We start from the raw sequence: 25,226 nt of genomic DNA on the forward strand, positions 1-25,226 counted from the left end.
ATAGTTCATATAGGAAAGCAGGGTAAATGCTTGATTCTTTCCTTTTATTTACCCAGTTTTCAAAATAATGAATTGGTTCTTTATCTTCCTCAGGTGACCAGTTAGTTTTTCGTTTGGAGGTTTTTTTCCCCCTTTCATTTCATTTTGAACTGAATGGGTTTCGATCTATTACAGTTCTTTACTCAAAGCTCAGGGGATGGGCTTCCCTGGTGGCGCAGTGGTTGAGAGTCCGCCTGCCGGTGCAGGGGACACAGGTTTGTGCCCCGGTCCGGGAAGATCCCACATACCGCGGAGCGGCTGGGCCCGTGAGCCATGGCCGCTGAGCCTGCGCGTCCGGAGCCTGTGCTCCGCAACGGGAGAGGCCACAGCAGTGAGAGGCCCGCGTACGGCAAAAAAAAAAAAAAAAAAAAAAAGCTCAGGGGATTCAGTCTATGTTAATGGGAACCTCTTCACAGTTCCTGAGTCCTTCTGAAGTGACCCTACTTGTTTCCGTTGCTTCCTTGCTCTTCAGTATGTCCAGGTGTCCCAGGCCCATCCCTGACCCCACACCTCAAATCCGCCACTTCTCTCAGAAGCTCTGGTTTGTTTTAATGGAAAATGGAGTTTCTAGATCACTCTCTGAGTGCTTAGGGATGCTCATTGTTACCATAGCGATCATTGTTTTTAAGACTTTGCAGTAAATTTGGCTAGAATATACATATATATTTAAAGATATAATACCTTGTGACTTCGTCTTAATCTTTCCAGTTCAAATTCAGGACTGTATAGTTTTTAACCTAACTTCTTTAATAATACATCTCTGTCTCCTTTCTTTCACACCAAGAATCCTGGTTCTCAGGGGTTCAGGATGAATTAGAATATCCTCATCTATCTCATTTGCTTTTTCACAGTATACATACAATAGTTTCACACTGAAAATACTAAGAGTATCACCACCATTATGATTACTGAAAGCAGTTTAAAAAAAAAAAGAGGCACTTGGATCATCTGAAGCTCCTTCTCTGGTAGATTCTAGATCCCAGTACTCTGGACACCAACCAGAGAGGGCTCCCTTCCAGGACAGGCCCCACCCTGAGGAGCAGTTCCAAGGGATGGAATCAAATAGGAAAGGCTCGTGGGAACTGTATTCTCTAAGTTCTTCTATATTGACAATAGCTTGTTGTGACCTTTATACTTAAAGGTGAGTTTTTCTGGATATAAAATTCTTGGCTTGCAGTATTTCCTTGAGTATCTAAATATTTCATTTTCTTTTGGCATAAAGTGTTGCTGTAAAAAATCAGATGATCAGAAAAAATCTGATTTTCTTTTCCTTATAGAGTATATGTTCTTTTTGCCTAGACGTTCATAAGATTTTTTTTTCTTAAAATGTAGTAATTTTACTAGACTATTGTTGGTTATTCTGAGGTGGTATTTCTGTGTGTGGTGTGCTCTTTCAATATATGGTTTCAGGTCTCCCCCCCGCTCCCCCACCCAGGAAAGTTTTCTTGACTTAGAGTCTTCAGTATTTGTTCTGTTCTTTTGCTTTGGTTTTTCCCTTCAGGGACTCCTGTTATCCAAATGCTTTATCTTACTTACCTATCTTCGATATTTTTCAGTTTCTCTCCAAACCATTTTTCTTACTCATTTCTTTTAGGCTAAAGTTTTTCTGCTTTTTACCTTTTATTTCTTTGGGGACATTATTTATGTTTATTTGCTCTTAGTTTCTTTGTTAGTCTTCATTTCTAAAGTACTTTTCCTTTTATTTCTAATTTTTTTCTTGATTTCCGCCACCTTACTTTTGAGTTTTTCAAGTTCTGACTTAATAATGTTTCCTGTCTTGTATTGTTTTCTTAATAATGTCTTTTCGAAATGTGTGTGATAGTTTTTATCTTTCTTTGGAGCTGGTCTTATTAGCATTCTTGTACTGTCTGCAGGGGTGTATTCTCTTTTTTTCTCATAGTAATCTTGGAGCCTTGGTTTTTTTTTTTTTTTTCTCCCTCTCTTATTTTTATGTGAATTTAGTTTTCCCCGAGCTTTCAGAAGCTGGCTTGGTTTATAATGCTGTTCTAACTTCACAGAGCTCCCTCTTCTGTCCTTTTCAGGTAGTGTTCAGAAACATGGTGGCTTGCTGTCAGATTTCCTGACCTGCTTTTTTTTTTGGTCTTTCTGCTTTCTTTGTCCATCTTATTTCTGTCCTGCTCAGATTTGATTCCATTTCTTGGAATTTCCATTCAGCGTGGGCCTGTCTCAGAAGGGAGTCCTCTCTGGTTGGTTTCTAGGGTATTGGGGTTTAGATTTCTCCAGCCCCTTCATACCTTTTTCGTTTCAGGTCCCTGTTCTCACCTGCTGTTGGAGAAGGCAAAGCCCCTTCCCGTTTCCGTTTTGGCCTCATATTGGCCTGCTCTTCTCAGATCTGTGGGGCACCCCATTGCTGCCCCATGATTTTTTTCACACAGAGGCTGACAACACACGGGTTGTGTGGCTGTTTTCCTCCACACACTTGCATTTGGGTTATCACCTAGTTTTGTGTATATATTGTCCCTGTGTTTTTGTTTTGTTATCTGCCTGCTCTGTGTTTTTCTTGAGGGACTTGGGAAGATCCCAAAACTGTGCTGCCACTGACACCACCATCGTCCCAGAATCCTCTGACGTGGCCCTTTTATTGGTATTGCCAGAGTGAACATTTTGTAAATTAAATAATGCTTTGGGATAAATCTTCCTCCTAGTATTTTTTTTCACTCCCTTAACTATGGTGCTGATATTTTAATCACTTAATTAATGTCCCCCAAATCATTTGTTATTATTATTGGGGTAATTTCAAGATGCTTTAACAACTCAGCAGTTGAACAAAAAATTTAAAGAAGTATTTGATCTTCTACCCCACCTGCTCCTTTTTTTTTAAATTTTTAAATTTTATTTTATTTATTTTTTATACAGCAGGTTCTTATTAGCTATCTATTTTATACATATTAGTGTATATATGTCAATCCTAGTCTCCCAATTCATCCCACCACCACCCCCATCCCTGCCACTTTCCCCGCTTGGTGTCCATACATTTGTTCTCTAAATCTGTGTCTCTGTTTCTGCCCTGAAAACTAGTTCATCTGTACCATTTTTCTGGGTTCCACATGTATGCATTAATATACGATATTTGTTTTTCTCATTCTGACTTACTTCGCTCTGTATGACAGTCTCTAGGTCCATCCACGTCTCTACAAATGACCCAATTTTCTTCCTTTTTATGGCTGAGTAATATTCTATAGTATATACGTACCATATCTTCTTTATCCATTCATCTGTCAATGGGCATTTACATTGCTTCCGTGTCCTGGCTATTTTAAATAGTGCTGCAATGAACATTGGGGTGCATGTGTCTTTTTGAATTACAGTTTTCTCTGGGTATATGCCCAGTAGTGGGACCGCTGGGTCGTATAGTAGTTCTATTTTTAGTTTTTTAAGGAACCTCCATACTGTTCTCCATAGTGGCTGTATCAATTTACATTCCCACCAACAGTGCAAGAGGGTTCCCTTTTCTCCACACCCTCTCCAGCATTTGTTGTTTGTACATTTTCTGATGATGCCCATTCTGACTGGTGTGAGGTGATACCTCATTGTAGTTTTGATTTGCATTTCTCTAATAATTAGTGATGTTGAGCAGCTTTTCGTGGGCTTCTTGGCCATCTGTATGTCTTCTTTGGAGAAATGTCTATTTAGGTCTTCTGCCCATTTTCTGATTGGGTTGTGTTTTTTTTTGTTTGTTTGTTTGTTTGTTTGTTTGTTTTTGCAGTACGTGGGCCTCTCACTGTTGTGGCCTCTCCCGTTGCGGAGCACAGGCTCCGGACGCACAGGCTCAGCGGCCACGGCTCACGGGCCCAGCCGCTCCGCGGCATGTGGGATCCTCCCGGACCGGGGCACGAACCCGCGTCCCCTGCATCAGCAGGTGGACTCTCAACCACTGCGCCACCAGGGAAGCCCTCTAATTTTTTTGATAGGAGTCCTCTCCCTCTTTTTCTTAATGAGTCTGGCTAAAGTTTTATCAATTTTGTTTATCTTCTCAAAGAACCAGCTTTTAGTTTTATTGGTCTTTGCTGTTGTTTTCTTTGTTTCTATTTCATTTATTTCTGCTCTGATCTTTATGATTTCTTTCCTTCTGCTAACTTGGGGTTTTGTTTGTTCTTCTTTCTCTAGTTCTTTAGATGTAAGGTTAGATTGTTTATTTGAGATTTTTCTTGTTTCTTGAGGTAGGATTGTATTGCTGTAAACTTCCCTCTTAGAACTTTTGGGATGCTTTTGCTGCATTCTATAGGTTTTGGATCATCGTGTTTTCATTGTCATTTGTCTCTAGATATTTTTTGATTTCTTCTCTGATTTCTTCAGTGATCTCTTGGTTATTTAGTAACATATTGTTTAGCCTCCAAGTGTTTGTGTTTTTTATATTTTTTTCCCTGTAATTGATTTCTAATCTCATAGTGTTGTGGTTGGAAAAGATGCTTGATATGATTTCAATTTTCTTAAATTTACTGAGGCTTGATTTGTGACCCAAGATGTGATCTAATCTATCCTGGAGAATGTTCTGTGTGCACTTGAGAAGAAAGTGTAATCTGCTGTTTTTGGATGGAATGTCCTATAAATATCAATTAAATCTATCTGGTCTATTGTGTCATTTAAAGCTTGTGTTTCCTTATTAATTTCCTGTCTGGATGATCTGTCCATTGGTGTAAGTGAAGTGTTAAAGTCCCCCACTATTGTGTTACTGTCAGTTTCCTCTTTTATATCTGTTAGCAGTTGTCTTATGTCTTGAGGTGCTCCTATGTTGGGTGCATATATATTTATAATTGTTATATCTTCTTCTTGGATTGATCCCTTGAGTATTATGTAGTGTCCTTCCTTGTCTCTTGTAACATTCTTTATTTATTTTTTTTGTTTGTTTGTTTTGTTTTTTTTGCTGTATGTGGGCCTCTCACTGTTGTGGCCTCTCCCGTTGCGGAGCACAGGCTCCGGACGCGCAGGCCCAGCGGCCATGGCTCAGTTGCTCCGCGGCATGTGGGATCTTCCCGGACCAGGGCACGAACCCGTGTCTCCTGCATTGGCAGGCGGATTCTCAACCACTGCGCCACCAGGGAAGCCCCATTCTTTATTTTAAAGTCTATTTTATCTGATAATGAGTATTGCTACTCCAGCTTTCTTTTGATTTCCATTTGCATGGAATATCTTTTTCCATCCCCTCACTTTCAGTCTGTATGTGTCCCTAGGTCTGAAGTAGGTCTGTTGTAGGCAGCATGTATATGGGTCTTGTATTTATCCATTCAACAAGCCTGTGTCTTTTGGTTGGAGCATTTAATCCATTCATGTTTAAGGTAATTATCGATATGTATGTTCCTATTACCATTTTCTTAATTGTTATGGGTTTGTTTTTGTAGGTCCTTTTCTTCTCTTGTGTTTCCCATTTAGAGAAGTTCCTTTAGCATTTGGTGTAGAGCTGGTTTGGTGGTACTGAATTCTCTTAGCTTTTGCTTGTCTGTAAAGCTTTTGATTTCTCTGGCAAATCTGAATGAGATTCTTGCCAGGTAGAATAATCTTGGTTGTAGGTTCTTCCCTTTCATCACTTTAAATATATCATGCCACTCCCTTCTGGCTTGTAGAGTTTCTGCTGAGAAATCACCTGTTAACCTTATGAGAGTTCTGTTGTGTGTTATTTGTCGTTTTTAATAATTTTTGTCTTTAATTTTTGTCACTTTGATTACTGTGTGTCTCGGCATGTTTCTCCTTGGGTTTATCCTGTATGGGACTCGCTGGGCTTCCTGGACTTGGGTGGCTATTTCCTTTCCCATGTTAGGGAAGTTTTCAACTATAATCTCTTCAAATATTTTCTCACGTCCTTTCTCTCTCTCTTCTCCTTCTGGGACCCCTATAATGTGAATGTTGTTGTATTGAATGTTGTCCCAGAGGTCTCTTAGGCTGTCTTCATTTCTTTTCAGTCTTTTTTCTTTATTCTGTTCCATGGCAGTGAATTCCACCATTCTGTCTTCCAGATCACTTATCTGTTCTTCTGCCTCAGTTATTTTGCTATTGATTCCTTCTAGTGTATTTTTCATTTCAGTTATTATATTGTTCATATCTGTTTGTTTGTTCTTTAATTCTTCTAGGTCTTTGTTAAACATTTCTTGCATCTTCTTGATCTTTGCCTGCATTCTTTTTCTGAGGTCCTGGATCATGTTCACTATCATTATTCTGAATTCTTTTTCTGGAAGGTTGCCTATCTCCACTTCATTTAGTTGTTTTTCAGGGGTTTTATCTTGTTCCTTCATCTGGTACAAAGTCCTCTGGCTTTTCATTTTGTCTATCTTTCTGTGAATGTGGTTTTTCCTTCCACAGGCTGCAGAATTGTAGTTCTTCTTGCTTCTGCTGTATGCCCTCTCCCCACCTGCTTCTTTTTTTTTTTTTTTTTTTTTTTTGGTGCTAGGCGGGCCTCTCACTGTTGTGGCCTCTCCCATTGCGGAGCACAGGCTCCGGATGAGCAGGCTCAGTGGCCATGGCTCACGGGCCCAGCTGCTCCACGGCACGTGGGATCTTCCCAGACCGGGGCACAAACCCGTGTCCCCTGCATCGGCAGGCGGACTCTCAACCACTGTGCCACCAGGGAAGCCCCCCACCTGCTTCTTAATACCTCATTTTCCCCTTTGTTCTCCTGAAGATGAAAGACCAGTGTATAACAAAGCAAATGATTTCAAACAGCAACATTATTAATTTTTTTTAAAAAAAGTAGGAAAGTGCTCTGTAGTTTCCCAAGCGTAGCCTCCTGGTAGTAATAGCCCCGGACCTGCAAGTGTAGATGGATATCAAGGCCCAGCTCCAGTAGAGAAAGGATGCTGAGATAAGCCCAGGTCACTTAAATGCTCTCAGCCTCAGTTGCCTTACATGCTTAAAAAACTAAATTAAATAGGGCTTCCCTGGTGGTTCAGTGGTTGAGAGTCCGCCTGCCAATGCAGGGGACATGGGTTCTTGCTTCGATACTGGAGGATCCCACATGCTGTGGAGCGGCTGGGCCCATGAGCCATGGCCACTGAGCCTGTGTGTCCGGAGCCTGTGCTCCGCAATGGGAGAGGCCACAACAGTGAGAGGCCCGTGTACCGCAAAAAAAAAAAAAAATTATATATATATATATATATATATATATATATATATATATAAACAAGCCAGTTGAGAGGATCAAGGAAGTATAATGAGTTACTATTTTTTACAGTGAGTTTTGATATATACTTATAGTGGATTCATGGTAGTAAGAATATCTTTAGCAAATAATTCAGTAGAAAAAAACATAGTAGAACCAGTTTACCAAATGATTTGTAAAATGATTAACTTAATTTAAAAAAAATACTTTTTGTATTTATAGTATAATTCCCTTATGTCCTCTGCATTTAAGCAGTGATTTATTCACTGTGTGAGAATTGATTCTGTGGCAGTCATGTTACATTGATTGCAGTTTTAGAGAGGGAATGCCAGCCTTATGGTACATTCCTCCATCTTTTAGAGATGGCTTCTTTAAGCAGCCGAAAAGTAAATTATATTGGCATGGTTTGCCTTTGGTGTACTACCTTTTTTTTTTTTTTTTTTCTGGTTTTTGGCCGCATTGCTTGGCATGTGGTGTGGGATCTTAGTTCCCCAATCGGGGATCCGAACCTGTGCCCCCTGCAGTGGAAGCACGGAGTCTTAACCACTGGACCGCCAGGGGAGTCCTGGTGTACTACTTTTGAAGTGGTGTTTTGTATGAGCAGATAGCAATGATATAAACCCTCTTCCCAGAAACTATACTCTGCTCCTAGTTTTCCAGATTTTTGGTACTGTGAGTTCTTTTCTCTAACTCTCCTCACAGAGAGTTTTAAAGATTGTAGCTGTTAAATATTTTACTTGGGAAAATTTTAGCTCTAAGAAAATAACAGTGTTTAAATAATACAAAGGGCAGCCAAGGGGAATTCCCTGGCGGACCAGTGGTTAGGACTCTGTGCTTTCACTGCTCAGGGCCTGGGTTCAATCCCTGGTGAGGGAACTAAGATCCCACAAGCTGAGTGGTGCGGCCAAAAATAAATAAATAAATAAATAAAATAAAAGACCAGGCAAGGTAAGTTTAGTGAATGATGTTGATTCAACACTGTCCCTTATCTGCAAACACAGATGCAAAAACTGGCTAATTCAGACAGTGGTGCTGCCTGACTGGTTCTTCCAGAGTCTGGGAGAAGGAAAGATCTTGCAGGAGGAGCATCTTATTTGCCTTTACCAGGATGTTCTGATTGGTCCCAAATGATGAAGTTTAAATGGACACTTTCCCCTTTTCTCAAATCAGTCTTAAACTCCTGTGGAGATCAACAAATATAAACTCCCTATTTTACCCATTTTTGCTTCTGTTGTAAATTTTCCTATTGCAGTTTTTGCCTTGAAATAAAGGTAGAAGTGATGTGGTTGGTGATGGGAGCATATTCCCCAGGACTCTGGTCCTACTCAGTCATTCAGCAGCACTTCTTGTTATTTCCATTCTGTGCAGATTGTGTCTGGGCCATTGGCCAAGTGGGTATTACAACCTTGGCACATCGGAACCAAGCTCTCACTTCTTGATTTTCTCAAAACCAATGTTGTTCTCAGTGTCATGGTTCATTTAGGGATGTCCTGACTCTCTGCATCCTGCCCCTTGGGGTGCTGGATCAGTGGCTTCTGCAGGGGGTTTGCTGCTCTGCAGCTGCTGCAGAATCTCAGACTCTCCCTGTCTCTTTAGATCAGCTCTTTCCTTCATTCTGCCTTTGGAATTCGTTTCCTCTACATTTTACAAGTGCGGCGTTTTGGGGGCATAGCCCTTTTTATTGCTGTAACTCTAGTGCCTAACCTGGTAGCAAGTTCACGATAGGTGATTAAAACAGGGAGGCAGGGCTTCCCTGGTGGCGCAGTGGTTGAGAGTCTGCCTGCCTATGAAGGGGACACGGGTTCGTGTCCCACATGCCGCGGAGTCGCTAGGCCCGCGAGTCATGGCTGCTGAGCCTGCGCGTCCGGAGCCTGTGCTCCGCAACGGGAGAGGCCACAACAGTGAGAGGCCTGCGTACAGCAAAAACAAAAAACAAAAAAAAAACAGGGAGGCAGTGTCTGGAAACACTTTGTGTTTGCTTTAAATTTGCTCTGTGTTTGAGAAATAAAACCGTCAAATAAATGTACTTTAAAATGACTACTTGAGAGAAACCCACTTTTCTTAACTTTCCCCGCTTTTTTTCTTGTTAGAACTGTTCTCTTGAACTGTCCTTTTTCCATATTTAGAAATTCACATGGGAAAAGGATGCCAGTGATACAGTCATTCCTGAATGGATGCTTAAAGTTGTTTTTTCCAGAACCATGTTGGGTTTTCACCGATTGATTCACTTTTTCATCTGGAAATCCTAGAGACTAATTGTGGTTTTTTTCCTTTCTTTCAAAACAAAACGAGACAAAACATTGCCATAGTAATGTGTCGTCCACATAGAAAATTCCAGGAATACACAGTATTATTTTGAAAAAAGAAAAGAAAAGAAAAAATCAGGAGGAGAGGGGATAGCTTGTAGTGGCTGCCATGCTGAGACGCCCACTGAGGGCACAGCAAGAGGGTGTCTGATGCCACTTTTCCTCTCTACTCACTGCATACGTTTTTGGAAGAGCCGAGTGGTATGAGAGTCCTAGCCACAGCCGCAGAACAGAGAGAAGCTGACGGACCAGCCTGGAAATCAGAGCCGATCTCATTTGTGCTAATTGGCCCGGGCATGAACTGGAGCTTTCACACATATGATATCTTGGGTATAAACAGCCCTGCAGTTGGGTACAGGGCTGAATTAATTTGAAGACAAATTAATTTCATTCCATAGAATCCTGCTGTCCAGACTTAAAATTACATGTTGGGGTCATAGGGATCACAGTTCCAGCAAGAAAAATAATCATGAACATATAGTAGATCCTTTTTTTGCCAAGTGCCGTTTTAAGCCTTTATGTGGTGATTATATTTAACCATTGTTAACAGCACCACAGTAAGGCAGGAGTGTGTCCCATTTTACCACTCAGGAAACACAGGCCCAGGGGGTGACAGTTTTGTCAAAGGTCACCCCGTTTGCAGTAGTTCACATTCGGGTAGTGCTTGGGGGTGCAGAATGTATCAGCTCATTTGACCTTTGCATTTATTTACCCCTGAGGAGGCAGAGCCGCTGCTGTCCCCCGTATGGAACGAGGAAATCGAGACTCCTGGAAGTGAGGCCCCTTCTTAATGCTGACACATCCAGTTAGTGTCTCAGCTCTGGTGGAGACCGTGTCTTCTGATGCTCCAGGCCAGCATCCTTTCCACCACACCAGGCTGCATCCCAGGTTACGCACAAGAAAACTAAACAGGGACCGAATGGGACTTCTGCAACCTCTCTAGTCCAAACTGGAAGGCCGTTGCCAGCTGCAGCAGAGAGCCCTACAGAGGGCAGAGAGCTGCGTACCGACAGGCCTGTGAGCAGGGCCAGTAGGCCCGAAGCAGGGCTGTGTCCGTTTCATGTGGAAGGACTTACAGATGTGCCGACCCTTCCCCACAGGCCATCTTTCTCCCCACAGAGACCAGAGTGCCACTGTCTTTGCATTTCATCATACAGGCTTTTCTGGTCACTCTCCCCTGCCTCTGGGAATCCTCATGCGGGTGTTATCTTTCTTACTCTGGTGACTTTTCCCTGTCAGCCCCTCAGCCAGCCTCTTTGGAGCATCAGCTCTTTAGAAAATTGCTCTCTGCATCTGTGTTTTTTATTTTGAAACTGGATCCTTGATTTCCTTCCTTCCTTCTCCCCTTCCATCTCTTTTTGCTTTATAAATTTATTTATTTGTTTATTTATTTTTGGCTGTTGTGGGTCTTCGTTGCTGCATGCAGGCTTTCTCTAGTTGTGGCAAGCGGGGGCTACTCTTCATTGTGGTTCACGGGCTTCTTGTTATGTTGGCTTCTCTTGTTGCAGAGCACGGGCTCTAGGCACACAGGCTTCAGTAGTTGTGGCTCGTGGGCTCTAGAGCGCAGGCTCAGTAGTTGTGGTGCATGGGCTTAGCTGCTCTGCAGCATGTGGGATCTTCCCGGACCAGGGCTCGAACCCGTGTCCCCTGCATTGGCAGGCGGATTCTTTTTTTGTGTGCTAGGCAGGCCTCTCACTGTTGTGGCCTCTCCCGTTGTGGAGCACAGGCTCCGGACGCACAGGCTCAGCGGCTGTGGTTCACGGGCCCAACCGCTCCACAGCATGTGACATCTTCCCGGACCGGGGCACGAACCCGTGTCCCCTGCATCGGCAGGTGGATTCTCAACCACTGCGCCACCAGGGAACCCCTGGCAGGCAGATTCTTAATCACTGCGCCACCATGGAAGTCCCATCTAAGTGCTTTAGATTCATGTTACCATATTGGTCTCCAGACAACCCCAGTGAGTGCAGGTTCATTATTATTCCCATTTTATTGACGAGGAAACTCAAGGCCCAGATAGGTTAGGTGAATGTCCCCAAGGTCATACAGCTGATATGCAGCAGAATCAGGATATTCTTCACCTCTGCACCATACTGGGGGCACTGACCATGTGCCAGGCACTATTTAGGACTTTCTTAACTCAGTCCTCACAGCAGCCCTAGGAAGCACAGGTACTGATGCTTCCCTGTGCAGTGATGTTGAACTGTTTGCCCAGTACCATCACAGTGAAAGGCCCGGGCAGGATTTGAACCAGGGTCTGTTTGGCTCCAGAGCCCATGCTCCATCCATCCGCTTGTCTTTGCTGTCTTTTTTACTTTCGGCCTCATAGACAGCTCTGCTTTGTTAGATCGTAAACCCTTCGAGAGCAGGACCTGGGTTTAGTTGTCCTTCCCCACTTGCCTGGTAACGGGCCTGCGTTACGGTGGCTACTCAAGAAAAGTGCTGCACAAGTGAGTAACCGAGGTAGTGAGATGGGTTAGATGCCTGGATGAAATACATAAGCTTCATTGAGGGAACCATGGAACCTGCCAAAAGTGAGATAAAGAAAGGGACAGAGAGTTTCCTCATTTTTAAAATAATATAATAAACGTTTTGTTCCATCATTAACATCTCCTCGCCATCCAAGGAAAAGATGGATGAAGAGGCTAGAGAAAGGAAAATATGAAGTCCCATTATGAGCTCTCATGTTTAAGACAGGAAATGCTGCTTATATCCAAAGCCTCCCATCACTCCACGCCTCATTAGGGATTTAGAAAACGCACTGCTTAATCTCGGTCATTCAGGCAGTGAAGGTTTTACGATCCTTGTGGGAAAACCCAGCAGCCCATGGTCACAGTGCCCCCTGGAGACGGCAGGTGGAATTACCACGCTTTCTGTCCTAAGCCTGAGTAGGAATTCATCTTGCAAAATGCATTTCCTGTTGAGTCTCTGAAGTCTTGTTTCATAATTGTTTCTCTGCCGGCTTCGTGCTTTGATTAAACCAGTAGTTGTTTTCTGTTCCTTCTATTCACAGTTTCAGTCCTGCTTTACATTCAAATAGCCAAGTTCAATGTGGAGCTGTTTTACTGTTCATAAACCCTTGAATAAAAATAGGTGAAAGCAAACAGCTCTGGAGGGTAACAGATGCCCACACTCAGAGTCTGTTTTGTTGGTGGAGAGAGGCAGTGGTCTGGGTGAGGGGTTGAGAGAGGCAAGGTAGGTTCCCTTTGCCTTCCATGCTTGTTCATATCTGCCGTGTTTAAAATCTGCTGAATGATGAGCACGCAGGGGAAATTAGGTGACGTCCTAAACTTACGCCCTCAGAAGGCAGGTTTATGAACAATCACTTAATTCACGACTTTCCTGCAGTCCTCAGACTGGCAACATTTTTGTTCTGATTTTTTTCAGGGCAACAGAACCGAGCTGAACCTTAACCACTCCTAATTCAGACTCTGCCTTCCACCAAGCAGTCGAAAACAGACAGTTGTTTGTCTCCTCCTTAAAAATCCCCAACAAAGGAAAATTCTGTTTCTCACTTGTTCCACTGTTGAGTATGATTTTTTTCCCACTGGCAAGTTCTAAATTTGTTATGAACTAGTTCCATAAGATCTTTTTTGGTAGAAGATTTACTCATTTTAATCTTCATACAGAAGAAGATAATTGTTTTAAACTTTAGCCTGCTCACAAACTTAAATGTTACTTAATATCTGGTTTTAACAGCTTTATTGAGGTATAATTCACATACAGCTTACCCATTTAAAGTGTACAATTCAGTGGTCTTTAGTATATTCATAGATATGTACCACCATCACCACAGACAATTTTAGAATGTTTTCACCACCTCAAAAAGAACCCCCCCCAAAAAAAGAGAAACCCGATTTTCTTTACCTGTTGCACCCCTCCCCCACCCCCAGCACTAAGCAACCACTAATCTACTCCCTGTCTCTATAGATTTTCCTTTCTGGACATCTCATATACATGAATCCTACAATATGTAGACTGTCATCACTGGCTTCTTAACATTATCAAGCTTCATCCATGTTGTAGCGTGTGTCAGTACTTCATCCCTTTCTGTGGTCATATATTCCTTCACGTATCACATTTTGTGTATCCGTTTATCAGCTGCTGGACATTTGGGTTGTTTCCACCTTTTGGCTGTTATGAATAATGCTGCTGTAAAATTTGTGTACAGGTTTTAGCGTGGACATATATTTTCATTTCTCTTGGGTAGGTACCTAGGAGTAGAATTGCTGGGTCATAGGTAACTCTGTGTTTGATCATTTGAGGAACTTCCAAACTGTTGCCCAAAGCGGCTGCACTATTTTTCATTCCCACCAGCATGTATGAGGGCTCTGAATTCTCTATACCCTCGCCAATGCTTGTTGTTATCTGTCTTTTTGATTCCAAACTCCTAGTGGATATAAAGTGATATTTGATTGTGGTTTTGATGTGCACTTACTTCCCTGATGGCTAATAATGTTGAGCAGCTCTTCATGTATTTTTTTGCTGTTCATAAACTTCCTTGAAGAAACATCTAGATTCCTTGCTTATTTAAAAAATTTGGTTATTTTCCTTTTATTGTTGAGTTGTAAGAGTTCTTTAAATATTCTAGATAAAAGTCCCTTTTTGGATAGATATATGACTTGCAGATTATTTTCTCTCATTCTGTTGGTTGTCTTGTCACTTTCTTGACAGTGTTATTTGAAACACAAAAGTTTTAAATTTTGATGAAGTCCACTTAATGTTTTTCTTTTGTAAGAAGATTTCTTTAGTACATGTTACAAAGCTATTAGGTATCTTTTCATTTTCTCAATGTAAAATTATAGAAAGTATGATGTTTGAAAAACAACGCCATCCCCCAAGAAGGTTTGGTGGATGGAGTTTGCTTTCCCCTCAAGAATCATGGACTTAGCTAGGGGTTTTCACTCCAATGTGTCTCTCTCTTCATGGGTGCTTCAGTCATTTTGTATTTTTCTTTCAATTTTTTGGTATGCTTCTAACTGGAGAGTTTTGAACTTAACGGGGAATTTTAAATAAAATCTCTACTAATAGTAAGTAAAAGCAGAGAGGTCTAACATTTTTAGACCTTATGGATATTCTGCTCTTTGCTCTCCTACTGCATTTGAAAAACAACTGTACGTGTTTCACCACATTCTGCCTTTCATCCAGAGACCACTGTATGTTCTGTTTATGCAGAGCAAGGCTTCCCACTGGATGGTCACGGTAACTGTGATAACGAAAGCTGACCGCTTTCATGTGCATGACCTTTCTTCCTTTGCCAACAGGTATGGCAGATCCCAGAAAACGGACTCACCCTTTCCCTGACTGAGCCCGTGGTCATTTTAGAAGGCCACTCAAAGAGAGTCGGCATCGTGGCCTGGCACCCGACGGCCCGCAACGTGCTTCTCAGTGCAGGTAGGAGCCGAGCTGGCCTCTGCTTTCCCCTTGCCCTCGCTTCTCGTGGCCTCTGTGTGGAGGGAGCAGCAGACGGTGCTGACTGGGCTGGCAGTTGTGAAGCAGATCATTGGAACCCACAACAGGGCGCCTAAATGTGGGAGTTCCCCAGCACCCGTGTGCATGGGTGTGTGTCAAGGCCACTTGGGCAAAGCCAGTGGAAGCTGTGGACTTCCTGCCTAGAATTAGGAACAGACACATGCTTACTTACATAATCACATTTCAGCAGAGTCGTGGTTCCTGCTGGGGCCCTCCATGCCTCCATGGCCCTCAGTTGTAGTTATTCCTGATGTAGTAGAAGGAGCCCGAGTGGGAGCCCAGAGCCCTGGGTTCCAGCTTTGGTGTTGCCGCCAACTTTGGGGTAATCCTGTTAGTCAAATACCCTCCTTCCTTTTAAAAAATACTTTCATCTTTCTCCTTATACTTGTAGTCCATGTATACTATGGAGAATATATATATAAACAAAAGGGAGGAAAGAAAACAATCCCACCACCCAGAGGAAACATCATTATTACCCTTTTGATGTTTCTTTCCAGAGATATTTCTGTGCCCATAAACAATTTTACATACAAAGATAGGTTCAGACACTTTACATGTCACCTGCTTTCAGCACTTGCTGATACACTGTGGTCCTTTTCAGGTGCCATTACCTGTTGTATGATATTTTTAATGACTCCATTAATAGTCCATTGTCTGAATACCTCTGTTTATTTAGTCAGTCCCCTATTTGGGGACATGGAGGTTTTTCCGATTTTTCACTGTTAAATAGCACTGCAGTGAACCCTTGTGACCAAGTCCTAGTGTTCCTATTGGCTTCCCACTTGTGTAGTTTCCAAGTTTCATCTTAAAGAAATCTTTTTCTTTGTCTAAAATCTGAGATTTTTATCTGCTTTTATAGGAGTAATACAAAGGACAGGAAGGAGCTTTGTGAGGTGATGGAAATGTTGATCTTGACTGTGATGATGGCTACATGAATATGTACATGTATCAAAACTTAACCAGGGCTTCCCTGGTGGTGCAGTGATTGAGAGTCCGCCTGCCGATGCAGGGGATACGGGTTCGTGCCCCGGTCCGGGAAGATCCCACATGCCGCGGAGCGGCTGGGCCAGTGAGCCGTGGCTGCTGAGCCTGCGCGTCCGGAGCCTGTGCTCCGCAACGGGAGAGGCCACAACAGTGAGAGGCCCGCGTACCGCAAAAAAAGAAAAAAAAAAAAAAACACCTTAACCAATGTATACTTAAAATGGGTGCATTGTATTGCATGCAAACTATACCTTAATAAGATTGGCTTATAAAAAAAGCAGTGCTAATGTTAGTGGTAGAATTTTAAAGATCTTTCTCCAAACCAGTAAAAAGGAGAGGAGCAGTTCAGTTTTTAAACTGGGTATGAAGGGTATTTGTGACGTAGTGAGTTAAGTTAAAAATCTAATGCCTGGGGCTTCCCTGGTGGCGCAGTGGTTGAGAGTCCGCCTGCCGATGCAGGGGACACGGGTTCGTGCCCCGGTCCGGGAAGATCCCACATGCCATGGAGCGGCTGGGCCCATGAGCCATGGCCACTGAGCCTGTGCGTCCGGAGCCTGTGCTCTGCAACGCGAGAGGCCACAACAGTGAGAGGCCTGCATACAGCAAAAAAAAAAAAAAAAAAATCTAATGCCTGGTACCTATTTAAACCAAGAACTACTTAAAAAAAAAAATTAAGACTCTCTTTTTTTAAATCACAATTGACTATAACTGGGAAGCCTTCCAGTGTTCTACTCAGAACCTCAGTCTGATAAGGAGAGAAAACAATTCCAAAGGTGGAATTCCCTCATGGAAAATACCCTACTGGCCACCTCCTCGAGGTCAAATCTAGGGTATCATCAGCAGACTGAGCTCAGTCTCCCTTTTACACGCAGAGGAGAATGGTTGTTTGCAGCGTTGTGCATAGTTTTGCATAGTTTAAGACTATGTGATCCATCTACAGTGGCTGAAGTTACTCATTTGCCTGTAATGAACGAGGCAGAGGATGGGTCAAATCTCCATTGCAGAGTTTAGCTCCAACTTTTCATACTGTCTGTCGTACAGTTTTTTTCACCCATTTCCTACTTCTGACCTTAGGTAACTTAGGTGTCCTGGTTATTAGTGGCTAATTTTTCTAAGTGCTTGCAGAATTGGCTTATTGACAAGAATCCATCTTCAGGATATCCATCTTTTATTTTGCTTCATCCTTGAGCTAATGTCCTGGAAGCAGCAAATGGTGCCTCTTTTTAAAGGGGCCTTGGGGCCTTGGGGCCAACCCTGGAGGGAAGGGAGGGTGGAGCTGAAGAGCTGAGGGGCTGTGGCTCAGTGGACCTGTGGCCTCTTTGGGGATCAGGTTCTGAATTCACGTGCCTACTTGACAACAGTTTGTGCTTCTCAAATCAGGCCAGTCTTGGCCTATTTTTCTCCCCTTTTAAAGATAAAGATCTGCTCTGAGCAGATGGCTAGGCATTTCCCTTCACTTGTAATTTACATGCTTTTGTGCAAGACCATGTCTTAACAGCATCGTTGATGGGAATAACCTGCTATCCAGTCTTTGTCCTGAGCCTCCTAAACCACCATTTAAACCCTTTACTTTTAGTTCCTCTGGAAAAGAAAGAAGCTGTATTCGTTCTGATGCTTGTTTTACTAGAAAAGGAAACTTAAGATCACTCAGGGTCCACCAGCCCAGTTAACTCTTAAAAAAACCCATAGGGTTCTATTTTCCTGTTGTTCTTTGTTTTTGTTTGTTTGTTTGGTGTTTTTGTTTGTTTCACATGAGCCCAAACTTCACTAGCTGTATTTTTCCTTTAATGTGTTTCTTTTACACAAATTTCTTTTTTTCTTGGTCACATCAGTTTTTGACTGCCAGTAAGTACGCCTTCGTATAATTAGCATCTCCATTTCAGTACATAGGTGTGTTTATCCTTCCTGTATTTGTATCAATAGTTTTCACAAATGTGTTATTGTGCACGTGTTTCTCATCCCTGAGGGGTGTGGTTCTGCTTGCTTTCAGGCTGTGATAACACCATCATCATCTGGAACGTGGGGACGGGGGAAGCCCTTTTAAACCTGGACGATATACATTCGGACATGATTTACAACGTGAGCTGGAACCGGAACGGTAGTCTGATCTGCACAGCCTCCAAAGACAAGAAAGTGAGAGTAATCGATCCTAGGAAACAGGAGATTGTTGCTGTAAGTATTCTTAGGACAAAAGCCCCAGTATGTGTAGCGCTTTAGGGAGTGAGAACTTTCTGCGTTTTAAGGCAGAATGCAGGGGCTGGGACTGCCGGTCCATGGACCCTTGCTGTGTGCAGACAACAAACTGTGAATCAGAAAAGGCCCGGCCAGGCTTCTGTCTCCCAGTTGCCCTTCTCTCCAGAGCTGTGCATTTCTAGCTTTTACCCAAGCCTTCCCTCTCACTTGGCGACCATTTCTCACAAAGAAACAGTTTTTTTTATCAGTTTACTTAAGAATGTGCAAGTCTAGAGCAGCTAACCCACAGAGTTTACTGCATGCTGGCTTAGGACTGCAGATGGATCTGTTGATTCCCTCCCCTGCTCCCCAGACGGTCTTTAAAGGGCCTGACAAGATGCCATGGGTTCTCTCCACAGCTCAGCGTCCCCATTTCTGCCACCTGAGCTAGGCCTCCCCAGAATCACACATCACGGCAAAAGATGGACACTCGGGCCTTTAGTCAGGTTGACACGGCAAGTGTTGCATCCAGAGGTGCCTCACTTCCACCCCACTCAGTGCCTCGTCACGGCCCTTCTCTGAGAAGGTGGCTCTTGGCCGGTGATACTTCTCAAGAGTCGGGTGACAGGCATGGCTGGTGCTTATCAAGGCCCCGTACCCTGTGCTTTCTGCACTAGAACCTTCCAAGGGGTGGGGCTGGTGGGCTCCCGCCGAAGATATGAGGCTAAGGAACGGGTTAGCCAGACTCGACTTTCTGTCCTATGAAATTGCTAGATGCTGTAGTGACTATCCACCTTCAGGTTATTATCATACTCTTGAGAAACAAAGGCTTGGCAGAGCCGTTTTGTGTGTTTTGTTTTTGCAGAGCCTGGACTTGGGTTGGTGGCAGGGGCTGGTGGAAGGACTGAGGCCTTTCAGTCCAGACCTGGCGTGATTGCCTGCTTGCCAGCCGAGGGGCCTTGGCCAGATCCCTTGGTATCGCTTTGTTTCCTCCTCCTTCAGGGAGGGGAGGTGGCCAGTACTGACACGCTCGTGCACGTATGTGCACACACACACCTTTGACGTGAGTGCCATGTGGGGTGGCGGGGCTCGCTGTCTGAGACCCCGCTCTCCCCCACTTTTCCTTCCTGCAGTCTGACTGTGTAAGCTGCCTCTTTGCTCTCTCGCCCAGGAGAAGGAGAAAGCACATGAAGGAGCCCGACCCATGAGGGCCATCTTTCTGGCTGACGGCAACGTCTTTACCACTGGTTTCAGCCGCATGAGTGAGCGGCAGCTGGCCCTCTGGAATCCGGTACGCCCCTTCCCAGCCCTGCCACCCCTTCCCCAGCCTCGAGCTTTCTCTTTTCTGAGCGGGCCTTTGGGTTGGTCAGTAGATGATAGGGTTCTCAGTGTCATTTGCTGAACTCCTGCTTCTCTTAAGTTGGATGTGAAGTTCTCATCCTCACTGGAGACTTACTGTGAAATATATTTTAAAAATGCATTCTTGATACTCCCAAGGAGTCTATGTTGACTGTAGATTTAGAAAGAATGCGTGAAGAATCCAGTGTTTTAGACTTGGGAAATAAGTTCTAAACTTAGTTAAAATATTTCCTAAAGAACATGATCAAATGTCTAAATCAAAATAGTCATGCTTGGGAAAATGTTCATGACAGCACAAGTGGGAAAAACGTACTGAACTGCATATATGGTATGATCCCAATCTGTGTGTGCTTCTATGTTGGAAAGAAATAGGCCAAAATGGTAATTGTTTCTGCCCCCCACTGGACCGTGGGATTACGGAATATGGGATGATTTTTATGTTTTTCTTGTACCTTCTAATGTTTAAAAACATGAGTTTATTTTTGTAATAAGAAAAAGGTACTTTTAAAAAAGAAAGCAGTCACAAAGGAGATAGGCTCTCATCTCTGTCATGGGATCACACCAATGTGTGCATTGATTATGTTGCCAAATCAACACAATTTTCAGTGAGTTGGATCTCATCTAGTATTCCTATTGGTAATTACATGTATGAATATCATATGTGCATTGTTTAAACTTTCATTTTAGGGAAATGGCTAACTTAATTAGGGATGAAAAATGTATCATCTTATAAAAATTCACCTTTTAAAAATGTATGTGTGTGTGTATTTTTTTCTCCCAGAAAAATATGGAGGAACCAATTGCTCTTCATGAAATGGACACTAGCAATGGGGTGTTGCTACCTTTCTATGACCCTGACACCAGTATCATTTACTTATGTGGAAAGGTAAACAGTAATTTTGCTGTTTGATCTTAAATTTAATCCTGTAAGAAGAAAAGTTTATCCTTCAGAGATTTAGTAGATGAGCAATTGTATAGAGAATAGTGCTCCGTGGGTACAAGCTTTTGAGGGCCTCAGAGACTCTCCAGAGGGTTCTCGCTCCTGGTGTTCAGTGTTAAGGCCCAGGCCTTGCAATTACATGGCCTGACTCAAGTGTCAGGAGGTGATAGTTGTTACAAGAAGACCCCACACTGAACTCAGGACACATTCCTGCTGCCTGATGATTTCTGCCTAACTAAAGTTGGTAGCTTTATTATCATTACTGTTATTACTTCATTTTAGAAGGTAAAGACCTCAGTATTCCTTATTCTTCTGTAGGCTCAATTTCCCTTAGAATTTTTGTAGTTGAAATAAATGAATTAATACAAATGGAGCTGTTGATGTGTTCCCTTCCCCAAACCTGTCATAGTCCCTTGCTGGGGATGAAGCTGGGGGTGTTTTACTTCTGTTCACAGTTGATGGAGTGGGCTGCAGACCTGCTTGACATTTTTATAGGTCAGTTATTTAGAAACTGAGATCTTGTCTGTTTCCTTGAAAGTCATTTTACTTGAAATGTTAACAGCTGCCATAGACTGCATTGTTACCCAGATGTTACTAACACTGGGTGGAAAGTTACTGTGAGTATGTAGAAAACAAATAGTGTATGATTGGCTTGTCTTCCATTGCTTTAGATAGTTACATCATTGAAACAAATGGAAATATGAGAAAGGAGAGGGTTGTTAGGGCAGAGTACTGCCTAGCTATTTATCACTTCTTCTTAGGCACACATCTCTCCCCTCAGGCAGGATTGCCTTCAATGTTCAGGTTCATGTAACTGTGTGACAGTTATTTACACTGAGAGAGGCTAGCACGTGCTTCAGGTCTTCAAAAAAATCTGACCATTCTAAGCCAAATTATCACAGAACTTGACACATTGTAATGGGATAGCATTCTCCCCTGAAGTTAAAGGATACTCACTAAAACTAATGTCTCTTCATTAGAAAAATCTTCCTTCTTATTATCCCATTCTCTGGTGTTAGTGCCCTCAGGTCTGTGCCCCTGGAGGTATGCTGAAAAATCAGTAATTGCCCGCTAGTCCTTCTTGGTCATCTGTTTGTTTGTTGTGGTGTAGTTGTTGGGCAGAGCTGTTAACCTTTCCGCTCAGGCTCTGATTCGGTTCCAGACTCAGTGCAGGAAAGTCAGAACCTGCAGGAGGAGGCAGAGGCAGAGGAGGCTGTTTAAAGGGCCTGCTAGCCTTGCATAAGCGAGGGCTTGCTCTGCCAGGAAGAGAAACCATCATGTGCTCAAGGCAAGCCTCCTAAGGGGAGGAAAGGTCAGCCACCGTAGCGGAGTCCCAGTCAGTGCTGGGTGTATAGAGGAGAGAGACATGCACCTAAATCAGATATTTCAGCTAACGTGAAACACAAACCTGTCTCCGATTTCTTGTAGGGCGACAGCAGTATCCGCTATTTTGAGATCACAGACGAATCCCCGTATGTCCACTACCTCAACACATTCAGCAGCAAGGAGCCTCAGAGGGGGATGGGTTACATGCCCAAGAGGGGACTTGATGTCAACAAATGTGAGATTGCCAGGTAAAGAATCGGTATTGGGGCTTCCCTGGTGGCGCAGTGGTTGAGAGTCCACCTGCCGATGCAGGGGACGCGGGTTCATGCCCCGGTCCAGGAGGATCCCACATGCCGTGGAGCTGCTGGGCTCGTGAGCCATGGCCGCTGGGCCTGCAGAGGCCACAGCAGTGAGAGGCCCGCGTACCGCAAAAAAAAAAAAAAAAAAAAAAAAAGAATCGGTATTGGAAAGTGTTCAGCCTGCTTATGCCGTTCGTGTCCACACCTGAGTCTTTCTACCTGTGTGTGTGCAGTAGAATCGTAGAATCAGTATCTTGTTTCCTGCCCGTTCTTAGAAACGTGGAGTTTGAGAACAAGAAGAAACCCTTCAAAATCATTTCATCCAGATGTGCCCTCCCCATCCTTCAGATGATAAACTTGAAATGCAGCGGTTAAGAGGCTTCACTAGGGCATATGACACCCTGATTTAAGTAGTGAAACCATCATTGCTTGTCTTCAGGCTGCGGCTGTGGCCAGCATCCCCTGGGAGGCAACCAGGAAGAGCCTGCCCCTGGGATGGAAATGAGGGATGGTTTTCCTCCCCACAGAGGGACCAGCCAGGTTCCAAACTGGGTTGTGGAGCCCACAGATCCGAAACTAAAGAAACAAAGATCCACAGCAGGTGTTAGGTTAGCTTGGCTTAGGAAGCTCAGCTGTGTGTCCTTAACTTCTGCCTCTCTGGACTACTCTGTGGAGTTTTTACAACACTGCGTTTATATGGACATTTTTCTAAGTGTGCTGACCTGGTCACACAAATAATTGTCACTTATGTCTTTAAAAATCAAAGAAATTTTTATGAGCCCTTTTTTTTATATTAATCACTGCACAGTTTTTTGTTTGTTTGTTTGTTTTATGATACCTTCAACTCTATAGCTAGAATAATGAAGGAAAGCTGTCACAGATAATTCTAAATTGTGGTTTAAATCTAACTAATCAAAATGTGGTTCAAAACAGATTGAATCTGAACTTCAAAATTACATTCGGGATTTGGGAACACATTTATTTTACTGTCATCTAAAAGTTTAAAAGACGTAGTTGGGGGCTTCCCTAGTGGCGCAGTGGTTGAGAGTCCACCTGCCGTTGCAGGGGACACGGGTTCGTGCCCCGGTCCGGGAAGATCCCACATGCCGCGGAGCGGCTGGGCCCGTGAGCCATGGCCACTGAGCCTGCGCGTCTGGAACCTGTGCTCTGCAACGGGGAGAGGCCACAGAAGTGAGAGGCCCGCGTACCGCAAAAAAAAAAAAAGACGTAGTCTGCCCTTTGTATTTGTAAGTTCCAAATCCAAGGATTGAGCATATTTGGAAACAAAAGTTCCAGAAAGTTCCAAAAAGGAAAACTTGAATTTGTGGCTCATGGGAAACCATTTATGTAGCACTTACTTTGTGTTTACTACTGTTTACATAGCATTTACGTTGAACTGGGTATTGTAAGTAATCTAGAATGACTTAGAGTATAAAATGCTGTGCCGTGTTATTTATGTAAGGGACTTGAGCATCCACAGATTTGGGTGTCCACAGCAGGTCCTGGAACCCATCCCCCAGAGATACCGAGGGATGACTGTATAAGGAAGTCATTCAGGACACCTCCTGTTTACTCAGTATTTCTGGGGCATTGGTTACGTGTTGGGCTCTGTGCTAATCACACAGCTGGGATCCCCTTTCTCTTCATACCCATGCTGTGAGGTGGGTGCTGGTTTACCCCCCATGTGGATGAGGAGCTCGAGGCTGGGTCAGGTGGGCACATGCCCAGGTGTGGTGGGTGGAGCTGGCCATCCAGCCCAGGCCAGCCTTCCCACCACTGAGCTGACCACACAGGTTTTGGGCTTGGTCCTCCTATTCTTCCCACACCCTGGATAATTCCAGATTTTTCTTGAGTATTATGCATGATGTGGTTTGCTCGGATGCCAACATTTAATTCCTAAGATTGTTTTCATTTCCTTTTTAAAAATTCTGTTTCCACTTAATGAAAGTTCAGCCACTTCACGTTGGCAGAAGACGTGGCATCCAGGTCATAGGTACTCTCTGAGACACGGGTGTTCATTGTCTTCTGGCTTGGCAATTGTCTTCTGACTTGGCAATTTTCTCATAAGCAGTTCGTTGTCGGTGTTGTTAATCATTTCCCCACAGTTGATTTGCCCCCAGGTAATTGGAACTTGACTGTCACCATAATGCATAGGCCTCTGTTCGTGTCTCCTATCTGCTGTTCCCTAGCATAGCTACTCTCAGCTTCTATTTTCTCCTCTGTGAAATGGGAACCCTGAATCCTACCTGCTCCCCAGGATGCGTCAGATGAGGTGATGGGCAAACACAGAATGTACGAGTGAATTATTAAGCCTGTTACTTGGCCTCCTGTTTCACTTAATGCAACTTTGCCTTTATTTCTCCTTTGAAGATTCTTCAAACTTCACGAGAGAAAGTGTGAGCCTATTATCATGACTGTCCCCAGGAAGGTAAGTACCTAGTTGTCTAGGCAATCCATGTTTTAAAAGGATTTTTTTAAATCCCAGAGCTCCCTTCCTTACCTATGGATTTCTCCACTGTGTCTCGTGTAGTCTGACCTTTTCCAGGATGACCTGTACCCTGACACAGCGGGGCCCGAAGCAGCACTGGAGGCGGAAGAGTGGTTCGAGGGGAGGAATGCAGATCCACTCCTCATCTCCCTGAAGCACGGATACATTCCCGGCAAAAACAGGGACCTCAAGGTGGTCAAGAAGAACATTCTGGACAGCAAGCCCACGGCAAACAAGAAATGCGACCTGATCAGTGTCCCCAAGAAGACCGCAGACGCAGCTGGCGTGGTAAGGGCTGCAGGGCCTGGGGCGTGCTGGGCTGGCTCGGCCTGGCCCTCCCGAACACGCTTGCCAGCCTGGGCATCTGCGGGCACTTTCTCCGCTGGACAGATGGGGTTCAGTAATGGTAACAGGCACTGTTTGTAGGAACCACCTTGGTCACATGACATTCGTGAGTTTGGCTCCTTTGGCTCTCTTTTTATGATGACCAGGATAGAAGTCAGTCTGTTACCGATGCCGGGAAGATGAGGTCCCAGGAAGGAGGGAACGGTGAGAGATTTAGAAGTTGCTATAAGTGTTTGAGTGGTAGAAGGGTCTGGAGTGAGCGGGACTTAGAGGCAGAGATGGTCCTGGGCATCTTTTTGTTTGTTTGTTTGTTTGTTTGTTTTTGCGGTGCGCGGGCCTCTCACTGCGGTGGCCTCTCCCGTTGCGGAGCATAGGCTCCGGACGCGCA

The 25,226-nt window shown here is 43.8% G+C and overlaps 1 protein-coding gene across 7 annotated transcripts in view; it reads left to right on the forward strand.

Annotated features, from left to right (window-relative positions):
- Positions 1-25,226, forward strand: part of CORO1C (coronin 1C) — an 83,465-nt gene that overhangs the window by 54,593 nt on the left and 3,646 nt on the right. For 4 of the 7 annotated variants that reach the window (XM_067015000.1, XM_067015003.1, XM_059040308.2 and 1 more), the window contains 7 exons: positions 14,721-14,850; positions 17,900-18,081; positions 19,253-19,372; positions 20,222-20,326; positions 21,809-21,954; positions 24,376-24,433; positions 24,536-24,781. In XM_067015000.1, the coding sequence (XP_066871101.1) occupies positions 14,721-14,850; positions 17,900-18,081; positions 19,253-19,372; positions 20,222-20,326; positions 21,809-21,954; positions 24,376-24,433; positions 24,536-24,781 (987 nt within the window). Of the gene's footprint in view, positions 1-14,720; positions 14,851-17,899; positions 18,082-19,252; positions 19,373-20,221; positions 20,327-21,808; positions 21,955-24,375; positions 24,434-24,535; positions 24,935-25,226 lie in introns of those variants that run through there. The other 3 variants (XM_067014999.1, XM_067015004.1, XM_067015001.1) reach the window with 1 other exon arrangement.

The sequence above is a fragment of the Kogia breviceps genome, chromosome 15 (assembly GCF_026419965.1).
Source record: "Kogia breviceps isolate mKogBre1 chromosome 15, mKogBre1 haplotype 1, whole genome shotgun sequence".
Classification (NCBI taxonomy): Eukaryota; Metazoa; Chordata; class Mammalia; order Artiodactyla; family Physeteridae; genus Kogia; species Kogia breviceps.